Raw genomic sequence first — 11,842 nt, 5'->3', positions numbered from 1 at the left:
AAACCTTGTATTGTTGACAGAAGACAGTCGGGTTCCCAAATATTGGATCATATACTTTAGATAGCAGCAGTTCTGCAGTTTTGCAGTAATAATGAGATATAATGATAGGAAGATGTTTTGTTAACTGGCTTCATGTTATGAACTTTGTCATTTCTGAAGGGGCAGTTTCACACTTTGAGATCTGATAATTCACTGGCTCCTTAGTCCCCTTATTAGCAACTGCTTTCAGTCAAACCACAATATTGATATGAAACAATGAAATACCTCTGCTTGAGTTTCTGTTGGTGCAAATTTGTTATTGTCTGAAATCTTTTCTTTAATAATCTTACCAACTTAGCCCTGTTTCCTGTTGCCGGTAGCTTCAACAATTTCCGACATTCTTCACTATCTGCATATCTTTTACAGTAGGCGCCATGATGGCTTATATGTTTGCATAAACCCTTTTACATGCAGTAAACAAGGAATTCACACACAAGAGCCTTACGTTAGCTTATTTCCTTGTACGATTTCCTTGTGCTGACAGCTCATGCCAGCTACCTCCCCCAACCTTAGTTCCCTTTCTTACTGCGGACTTTGTACTTGGTCGCTCATTGTTTGCTCCTGTCAGCGGTGTGGTATGTGTGTTTGCTATTGTGTGATTAGGAATTGTTAAGGTGAACTCAAGCTTTGTTCATTTACAAAATAGGCTGTGGCTCGACTCTGTTCTCCAGACAAATCTGGCATGATTCATTAATAAAGTGAGGCAGAGATTTATGATGCAGTTAGATATATGATGCTCAAAGCAAACAACATTTAAAAGCTACCAAAAGTGGGAATATGGTGAGGTAGATAAGTGTGGCTTGATCAAGTTTTTTGAGTGTGTGTGTCTGAGATGTGAACTTGTGTGCACCAGCATGTTTTTATACCAAACTCACAGTGTCAGTCACTCTTTGAGCTGCATCACAAAGGTCTTGTCTTACAGGTTTTCCTACCTGGCCACACACAAACAGATATGCATGCTTTGACACAACCACCCACAGCAGGGCGTGGAAAGAGCCTGGCCCTGTTACAACACTGCCTTGCTTCTTTCAGTCAGTCTGCTCTTCCGTCTGTCAGGGTGTGTGTCCCTCTCCTCCACCTGTGCCCACAGTCAGGCATTACTACACACTTGGGATGGCAGGGGAGTGGGTGTCTGAGGGTCCAGATCTGAAAGAGATGGGAGAGGAGGAACTGTGGGAGCTGATCAATGACAACTGCCACCGGATATCCTTAGGGGTGAAGCCATGCATTGTGATCCCGTAGCTCAGGCAGGCCAGGGTCCTGACCGAGATGGACGAGGACGAGATCCTGTCCTGCCACAACCTCACCAACCGCTGCATGAGAACCAGTGAGAGATGAATAGTTGTTACAAGGCTTTTAAAGTACATTGTAAATTATTCTGTTTAACTCCTCTTTTACTGCGTCTGGATTGTTTACAATGACTGCTGAGTGCACCGCTAGGAAATTCCAGCAACACCTGCAGTACAGAGAACAAATATTTATTTAGAAAAGCAACTGTTAATGCTGCTTAGAGTGTCTGTGCAAATTGTCACAAATTGTTAAAATTTCTGATTTGGGATTATTGTACTTGGGTTAAGTTATTTTCTCTCTGAGGTGAAATCAAATGGATGCGAGCAAGCACTTACATCGCCTGATCATTATATTCAAGGCTTTTGTTGTTGATAACATTATTTCAATTCAATTGTGACTGAAGTTAGGGATAATATTACGTTAGAGTGTTTTATTTATAGGCCACATGATGGGTCTGCTGAGGACTCAGGGGAGGAATGGTGCTGTGGCCCTGCTGGAGAGCCTGATGATCCATTACCCGACCCTCTACACCCACGTCACTGGACGCAAGCCAAGCACTGAGCCCTCAAGATTTAGTGGTCAGTGACTCTTCCTCTGTGTCAATGAATGATTTGCTTTTCCGTTATTCTTGCTATACATCTGAAATGCATTGCTCTCCTCACAGGCCTGATAAAGTACTCAGAGCTGACTGAGTATCTGGTCAGAGCAGTAACAGGGATGCAGAAGGAGCTACAAGAGGCTCGAAGTGAGGCTAGGAGAATGAGTGCCAGCTGCACCTCCCTGGAGTCAGAGATTGGAGAGATGGTACAGAAGGAGGAGAGGTCCAGATACCTTCAGTCCGAAAATGAACAGATTCAGAGACACTTGTGTGCAACGTGAAGTGACCAAGCTGAAGGATGAGAAGTGTGATCTATATATACGCTACACAACAGCCATTGATGAGAAGTCACTTGTGAACGACCGGCTCCATGACCTAAACCTGCAGGTCAGTGCTCAGAAATACAATCAATGATCTTCTCCTCCTTGTCTGAAGCATAAAGCTTATCATCCTTGGGGAAAGTCATGAGGGTGTCAATATTAAAGAACTGAAATCTGAGCATTGAAGTTTGATGTACATTTGGAATGCAATGCCTTCTGACCTTGGCACCTGAAAACAGTTGTATAATGCTTTTGTGCATCTGATTTTGCTCCAAAACTATTTTTTACAGAAAGGCTGTTACAAAGAGGGGTGTAGGGTTTGATAAATGAGACGGATAGGGTCTAATGGAAGATGCTCTGAGGCAGCTGTTCCCAAACTTTTTTGGCCGTGCACGCCCTTCTATGTCCCATCCAGGTTGACGCAACCCCACACCTAAAAAAAAACAAAAAAAAAAACACGACAAGCCTTTTTATAGCCATATTACAGGCGGCATGCTTAATCATGCTCAAATGACCAGAACAACTGGATATATTTGGGCTCAGGTAGCTCATACAATGGGTCATATGTGTAGGAGCACCTTAAGCAAAAGGTCGATGATAGACTTTGTAGTTGTGTAATCAGATCTTCAGTCTTATGTCTTGGACACTTGGGTGAAGAGAGGTGCAGATCAGTCAACTGATAGATCAAGAGATGGATAAATTATTTATCCCGTGGGAAATCCGGCGCTGAGTAGCTTCATCACATATAAACACGAGGAATTACAATCATGGATAGATGTTGTTCAAGTTCCTTGCATCTGCCGCCGATGTCAGGGACTCCACAGAGACCATCCCTGATACACCCAACAATTGCACTGTCATCTGAGAACTTCTGCAGATGACATCACTCTGTGTTGTGCCTGAAGTCCGAAAATGTACGGGTTGAATACGACAGGGGAGAGCACAGTTCCCTGTGGTGTTCAAGTGCTGCTGACAATAGTTCCAGGTCTCCCAGTGACATAGTCCGCTATCCAGGAAGTGTCCACTCCCATCTCTATTAGCTTGTCTCTCAGCAGCAGGGGCTGGATGGTGTTGAATGCACTAGAGAAGTCAAAAAACATGATCCTCACAGCACCATTCCCCCTGTCCAAGTGTGAGAGAGTCAGATGGAGCAGGTACAGGATGGCTTCATCCACCCCCATTTTTACCTGGTACGCAAACTGCAGTGGGTCAAGAGCGTGGGGGACCTGAGGCCTGATGTGATAGATCTGCAGCTTCATGATGCTAGATGTCAGGGTCTGTAGTCGTTCATCTCCCTTGAGTGTAGCTTCTTGAGGATAGGGATGATGCATGATGTCTTCCACTACAGGGGTACCCTCCTAAGTTGCAGGCTCAGGTTAAATACATGCTGAAAGGCTCCCCCAGCTCAGAAGCACCTGCTGGTCAGTGCAAAGTAATCGTGGGGACACTCCATCTCGGCCGGCTGCTTTGCTGGGACGGAGCCTCCCTTGCTGTCCACTCACCTGACCTGAAGTGATGGTGATGGTGCTGGTGTGAGGGGTGGGTACAAGCCACTTGTCTGCAGCAGTGACTGTGGAAGGTGGGGGTGATGGTGAGGGTTAGGCGCTATTAAGTCTGGTGTTGCTGGGGTGAGCTGGATCAGGTGGCAGGGAAGGCTGCCCAGTGGAAAGAACACTGCACACTCCTGAACCCTACCACCATGCCCTCTTAGAGCATTGCAAGGACTCAGACAAAGTCTCGTCCATATCCTTGGCAGAGGTTACTGAGTTAGTTAAGAAGATCCCCAGCGGCAAGGTGCCAGTGGTGGACAAAAATTCACCCTGAGATGCCGAAGGCTCTGCATATTGTTGGGCTGTCTTGCTTGACTCGCTATTCAGTGTTGGGACCTGGTGGTGAGCTATGGAAACTCACCATGCATAATCAAGTTAACCACATGGCTGTCCTTGGCTTGGAAACAAAGGAAAGCACTGGAAACCTCAAGTCCCACAATCCTCCAGGTGTGAAAACTGACCCAGCAGTTCATTGGCTGACAGTGGCATGTGACCTCTGAGGTCATCAGGTCATATAAAATGCTCTGTTTGGCCTGTGTTCTCGCTCTCTTCCCCACTCTTCTCCTCTCCTGGACCTCCAGCTGCTCATAATAGTGATTTGATGTTAGACTCAGGGTCTCTTGCATGCTAAACTAACCATTCTTCCTTTAACCCCCCCCCCCCCCCCCCCACACACACACACGTATAAAATACTCTGTAGTTAGATCGTATGTTCTTACTTTTATTCTTGTTAATAAATGTCTTTTAAACATACCTGTTGTCTGTTTAATGTTGCACAAGAATGAATTTTGCTAACCTCTACACTGTCAAGAACTCCAAATTCCTTCACCTTAACTAGTTATTAACATGGTAATTTTGGTTATAGTTATTACGTTAATTATTAATCAGAATTCCAAGTTTACAATTTAATATATTTTATACTTCTCAGAAGGGTGGTGCCCTGAGGTGATCTAGTAATTCAGATCCAATTATTTCCCATGGAGGTCTGGGACGGTACCTGTGGAGTGGCAGACTGGTGTGGTGGTACCCATTTTTAAAAAGAGGAACTCTGGTGCTCCCCAATAGTTGGACTCTGGTGCTCCAACTATTGGGGGAATCACACTACTCAGCCTCCCTGGGAAAGTTTACTCCCAGATACTGGAAAAGAGAGTCTGACCGTTAGTTGAACTTCGGATTCAGGAGTAACAATGCAGATTCTGTTTTGGTCGTGGAACAATGGACCAACCCTCAACCCTTGCAGGGTTGCCTTGGTGATCATGGGAATATGACAATCCAGTCTATGTGTTTCGTGGACTTGGAGAAGACCTATGACCAAGAAGGCCTATGGGGGACTTTATGGGGGGTACTCAGGGAGTACAGGATATGGGGGCCATTGTTACGAGTCATCGGGTCCATGAGTTCCTGCCTCAAGCAAGGGAGTTCAAGTATCTCGAGGTGCAGTTCGCGAGTGATGGTCATGGTCAGTCCTACGGTCATGAACTGTGGGTAGTGGCTGAAAGAATGGCATCACGGTTACAAGCGGCTGAAATGAGGATCCTCCAAAGGGTGGCTGGGCTCAGCTTTAAGTGCAGTTTAGTCCTCTGTGGGACTAGACGCTGTAACCTACAAATGTAACCTACATCAGTGAGAGCCATTTATTCTTGTTGGGGCTGTGTCTTTTTTTGCTGGTCAGGTTATTTTTTATTTCTACTTCCTGCTTCACTTTCTCCTTCCTGCTTCACATTCAGCGAAATTACACCAAAATTTCGCTGAGTTGTAGAAATCCTTACATTCAAACCTCTTCAGTCAGTTTTTCTTTGGTGTGTACCATCTTTATTGATCCAAAATAATCAATTAGAAAATCCCATCTGGCCTGGGAACACCTCCGGATTCCCTGGGAAGAACTGGAATGTGTTGCTGGGGAGAGGGACGTCTGGAGTTCCTTACTTAGCCTGATGCCACCGCGGCCTGACCTCAGATAAGCTGATGGAAATTATTGAATGTACTCCAGTTACTAAACACAATACTGAAAAACAGTGCAGAACCAGAGATTTCTTCCAAATGCCTTGAACTGTTGATATTGTATTCTGGGTTGCTCCCTCCACAGATTATTTTTTCTCCCAATATTTTAGTCTTCAGACCTATGCAGGCTAAAGCTTGGTTTATACTCCCACAAGGAATCAACACGGAGCTGGTGTAAGCATTTAAACCTGTGTGCTGGTGTGTTAGAATTGTTCCATAATTCGATTCCGATCGCCCGAAATTTTTTGAGCAGGGGCGTAGCAAAATGGCTCTGTAGCGCCATCTATGGACCAGCCCCTGAAGCCTGTTGTTCCTAAAAATCTGAGAATTTGCACACATATGTAACATCCCAAGACGTCTGTTATTTTGATGGAACAGTGAAAATTTGACATATTTTGTGTTTGGGTATTTATGCCTCCATTCTTGACGCCTTATCAGATTGACTTCAAAAGTTGGAAATAAGCTATTAAGATAAGGCGAAGGAAAATATCAAAGCTTTGTGATTTTTCGTTGAAGGGGCGTGGCCGTTCTGGCCCCTCAAAGTTCCATGACTCGCCATACAACAGGAAGTTGCTGTAATTCAGCCATACTTTGACCAAATTGCATCAAACTTTACAGTATTGTTAATGGTCCCTAACTGCACACATCCATATGTCAATACTCACACAATTATTGTAGCGCCACCTACTGAAAACAGGAAATGTCTTATATTGTAGTATGACCTGCTTTTACTGTCAGGGTGATTGGATTCACTTCAAATGTTGCCAGGACAGCTTTACGCTTGCCATGATGACTTACTGCGTCAAAGTAAAATTAATGACAGTCTTTTTAATTGCGGCATCATTTCAAGTACTGTGCTACTTTATCCAGCAGATGGAGCCATTGCATTTCTCTCTGGTGGGTTGTCTGTCTGTCTGTGTGTGGCTGCGTGCGTGTGTGTGGTGGAGGGGTGGTGGGGGATTTCAGCTGCACAGACTATTGTCTATGGTATGTCAGGGTGTTGTGGGCTGATGTCATATTATGTTACAAAGGTTTTAAATGTTTATGGTCAGTATGGAGTGAATTTGTTTCAACTTGGTCAGCCTTAACACTGTTGGTTAACCTGCCGTAGTTGGTGAAGCTGTTTTAACATACTTTGATGCCACAGAGAGAATACATTCAAAACAGCCAAGACTTACAGCTGTCACAGATGATGTGCTCTGAAAATTATTCAACTGCATAGACCGTGCATCATGCCACGGTCCATTGTTACTCCAGTGTATCCCCTGAGACTTGCAGTAACCCTGCAGTTGCCAGTCCCCGACGGGCACGGGGTGCGAGGGCCCATTCAGCGCTGCTCGCAGCTTTAATTAAGCTACCATGAATGTTTGTACGAGCCCTCGGCCTTCTTCTACACGAGTAACTTTGCTCAGCTGATGAAGAAGCTCTGGACACCGCGTTTTATACCGGCCCTTCAGCAGCCGCTAACCACACTTTGTATCCCCGCTGATGAATCCAGAGTTCAAGGCGCCGCTGAAGCCATACTACAGGAGCTGAAATCCTCCGACAACATCTTTGAAAAAATCAGTGACCTCTACGATACGCTGATTGGAGAGGACGTGGTGAAAATAGCCCTACTTCGTAGGGTCTCCAGTACCTGGAGAGGAACTCCGGGGAAAGGAGTGGCCTCTTAGAGAGAAATACGTCTTACGGACATTTGAGTAAAGTAAGTAAAGTAAAAAATCCTCCAAAAAAAAAAAAAAAGTTGAAGTAACTGTTCCTATATCTCTTATTTAGACGCATTTATCGTTGTGATATTCTTTATCTTTAGAATACGTTGTAATATTTTGTATGTGCATTTATCTTTAGAATACGTTGTAATATTCTGTATGTGCATTTATCTATCTTTGTTTTGTGTCATGGGTAATTGTTTGAGAGTACTGTTTAGAGCTGTGAAGGTGAGATACATCGTATGGGAACTATCGGCTATTCTACACCAGTGTTTGGAATAACGCCGTTTAAAAGAACGGCGTTAGGTAACGACGTTATTTTTTCAGTAACGCGGTAATCTAACTAATTACTTTTCCCGTCGTTACAACGCCGTTAACGTTACTGGAGGTTAAATGCGGTGCGTTACTTTGCATTGATTGAATAAACTGTGTAATCCGAACGCACCCCTGGCTCACCGCTAGTGAGGAGGCGGGTTAATAACGAGGTAAGCGATTATGATTGGCTAAGGCAGAGTCATGTTTCATGGTAGCCAATCAGAGCCAGTGTTTTTACACACATGCCAGCACATGCGCCACACACACAACAGCTAAACAGAGATTCGACGAAGCAGCAGAGATGGCGAGTCAGGAGCAATCCGATGAAAAGTTGGCATTTTCAAGGTGGAGATATAAGCACTACTTCAATAAATAAAAAAATTCATTGTGGTCAAAGGGAGGAACGTGCATGTAATGTGTACATTATGTCCAGGAGCGAAGACTTTCTCGACATCCGTTGTAAGCAACTCTAATTCAATGAAGCATCGCACAACGACACACGCATCTACAAAGCTAGTGGCCAAAAACACTGATACCTCCACCACAGAAGATAGCTCGCCGTCTAAACCCTATCGAAATATAAATATTATATATATAAATATAATATAAATATAATTATAAAATATATAAATATTGAAAGTTATGTACAAACACCTGTCTGTTCTACTCATTTCAACTGACTTGTGAAAACTGCTCAAAAAAATCCAAATTCTTTGACATATAGCAACTTTTTTTTTTTAACAGTAACGCAAATAGTTACTTTCCCTGGTAACGAGTTACTTTTATTATAGAGTAATTCAGTTACTAACTCAGTTACTTTTTGGAACAAGTAGTGAGTAACTATAACTAATTACTTTTTTAAAGTAACGTTCCCAACACTGTTCTACACCAGACCATTGCCAACAAAGTGAAGGATGTTAAAAAATGTAAAATCAACAGTAACGCTAGACCTTCAGACGTGAACAAATTAGAAACGCTGTTGGATACGAACTAAGGCAGAAGATATATGGGAAGCGATGGTGCAAAAAACTCTGACGTTTATATATCTGAAAGCTCTGTGACTGAAACGTTTAGTCGTCTGATCGGATATATTAGCGAGGGTTCACCCAAACTTGATGTGTTTCACCTGTTGACGCTTTACACTATGATCCTAGATGCCTTGTCCTGTTACGTTCAAGATCATCAAAGTGATGATATCTTTTATGTGTTGCAAGACTTGCATGGTGTTATACTGCGCAAATTCACAGCTCCGGTTTTAATCGAAGTCTGGGAGATCTTGAAACGTGAACCCCGTCGCTGTTAAGTCATGTTTTCTGTTGTTTTTTTTTTGTGGATAATAAACTATAAAGGTAAAAACAGTAAAGAGATCTCTGTCATTCTTTAACGTTTGAAGGTGAAAGATGGAGAAACGGGGAGACCGTCTGATGAAAAAGCTCTATTATACACCTTCACATCCGGGTAGTTTTGGAGGACTAGAACGTCTTCAGAGGGCTGTACAGGACGAAAGCGGGGTTAAAGTAAAAATTGATCGAGTAAAAGAATTTTTATCGAAGCAGGATGCTTATACTCTACATAAACCTGCCAGGATACATTTTCCTAGAAACAGAGTATTTGTACCACGGCCCCTGAATCAATTTCAAGCGGATTTATGCGATAAGCAAGCTTTATCAGAGTACAATGATGGGTATAATTATTTATTAACGGTCATCGATATTTTTTCAAAGAAAGCGTATGAAAAAAGGGAAGTGAAGTGACTAAGGCCTTTGCCTCTGTGTTACGGGAGAGTAAAGTGCCTGAGAAAGTACAGACGGATGCGGGTAAAGAATTCTTTAACAAGACTTTTAAAGCTCTGATGAAGAAGCAGGGTATTAACCACTTTGCCACCGCCAGTGATCTCAAAGCCTGCGTCGTGGAAAGGTTCAACCGTACACTAAAGACTAGAATGTGGAGGTACTTCACGGCCAGAAACACACGTCGATACGTAGACGTTTTGCAGGACCTGCTTAAAAGTTATAACGAGAGCTATCATAGCAGTATAAAAATGAAGCCGAACGACGTCACAAGCGAGAACACCCCCGTGGTATTTCAAAACTTGTACGGGACATTTCCTTTCCGTCGATAAAAAACACTTTGAAGTTGAATTTAAAAGAGGGAGACGTGGTGAGGATTTCCAAACTCAGGGGGGTGTTTGACAAAAAGTATGAGCAGAGTTACACGGATGAGCTGTTTACCGTATCAGAATGTATCCCGCAACTTCCAGCGGTGTACAAAGTAAAAGATTATGACGGCGAGCTTATCGACGGAACCTTTTACGAGACCAAACTACAAAAAGTGACTGTGACTGAGGACAAGCCGTATCAGGTGGAGGAGATTCTGGATGAGCGTTTTAGTCGAGGTAAAAAATACGTGTTGGTGCGTTGGAAAAACTGGCCTGAAAAATTTAATAGCTGGGTAGCCGCCAGTCAGCTCATCGATGTATAAAGTCGGCGCACACCTCAGTTTTCATATCACAAAGAGTCATGGAAGCGAGAACAGAAGAGGGTTTTTACGTGACTTTACCTTCTAACGCCAGTCTCAATGTGTTTCCTGAAAACACTATCGCCAGCTACCGTGTGGATTTAGCGCAGCATCTCCACTTGGAGGGTCCTTGGCAAGTGGCGCTGACGGAGGTCTCCTACCCGCACACGTGGTATAATATTCCCGAGGACCAGTGTGTTTTTCACTGGATCGACACGTGGCAGCATGGAGCCCTGGAGATGAATGCACCTGTGGACCATTTAACCGAAAAAAAATTTAGCCTGCACACCAGGCGTTTTGAAAGCGGATATTACGGTGACAAAGAGTGCGTCTTGAAACAGATAAACGCGTGTATGAGGGAAATGCAGAGCGACATTACTCTACAACATAATGATTGTAGACAGAGGTTTCAGTGGTTAGGCAGCGGTTGCTATAGATTACGTTTTTTCCCACCGATGGCCTACATGTTAGGATTAAAACCCGGCGAGTGGTTCACGAGCGGCCTGCTAAAAAAGTCTCCTCACCTCGCTGATATAAAAGCGGGTTTTTATCATATGTTCTGTTATAGCGACGTGGTGCAGCATCAGGTGGTGGGTGACGCTTACGCTCCGCTCTTACGAACGATTCGAATTGACGGGAAATTTGAAGATGTTGTGACACAGTCCTTCAGCCCCGCCTACTACGTACCGGTAGCGAAAAGACACATTGAAAACATCAGCGTCGAACTCAAGAACGATCAGAACCAACCGATAAATTTCAAGTTCGGCAAAGTGATTGTGACTTTACATTTTAAACCGATTAAAACACAGCCCTGAAAATGGTGGTGGCGGAAGCTCATCCTGACCTTTATCGATTCGTAAGTTATTATGAAGATCAAGTGGGGAGCGGGCTGCCTGGGTTACATGGGGCCCCCGTGATGTACGGTAAGGGGCTGGGATCCATATTTTCAAAACTATTTAGGTTTGTGACTCCGCTGGTCAAAAAAGGTTTTATCATCGCCAAGCCTCATCTTAAAAACGCTGCCAAAAACATCGCGTCGGACGTAGTCGGCAGGGTCGTGCAGCGCGTGAGAGGTCCAGAGGGGGAAAATCAAGAAGGATCAGGAATTATGCTTCTCGCTCGACGAGCCGGAAAGAGACCCCCCGGACGTCGCGTAGCAGCTCATAAAAAGCGCGAGCCACCCGCTCGTACTAAATCAGTGCAGAGACGAAGGGCTAACAGAAGGAAGTCCGAAGATATATTCTCCTGAAGATAATGGCTCTTTTACATTACAAATCGCCGGAATGCAGCATGACGGAGCTGGACTTATTCGCGGCTCCGGCCACACAGATGTCTATCGAGCAGAGCCAGTATACAGAGATTTCCCCTCTTTCGGCTCTCACAGACGCCGGTCCCATTGAATTTTTCATCCCCGGTGATGGAGAGAAATACCTGGATCTCACCAACACTCTGCTTCTCCTGCGTCTACAAATTATGAACGAAGACGGGACAAACTTGGCGCAG

General features: G+C 44.2%; 1 protein-coding gene across 1 annotated transcript; it reads left to right on the top strand.

Annotated features, from left to right (window-relative positions):
- Positions 1 to 223: 223 nt before the first annotated feature.
- On the top strand, positions 224 to 3,763 carry card14 (caspase recruitment domain family, member 14; the record flags this gene model as incomplete). The annotated part of the gene is given in 6 exon segments (XM_084554477.1): positions 224 to 1,278; positions 1,282 to 1,366; positions 1,770 to 1,907; positions 1,994 to 2,195; positions 2,197 to 2,314; positions 3,596 to 3,763. Coding segments are annotated over 6 exon segments (837 nt in total). The 5' UTR covers positions 224 to 1,152.
- Positions 3,764 to 11,842: the final 8,079 nt, after the last annotated feature.

This window comes from Chelon labrosus (genome assembly GCF_963514085.1).
Source record: "Chelon labrosus genome assembly, chromosome: 2".
Taxonomy (NCBI): Eukaryota; Metazoa; Chordata; class Actinopteri; order Mugiliformes; family Mugilidae; genus Chelon; species Chelon labrosus.
The sequence above is the reverse complement of the archived record's forward strand: the minus strand, read 5'-3'. Positions and strand labels throughout refer to the sequence as shown.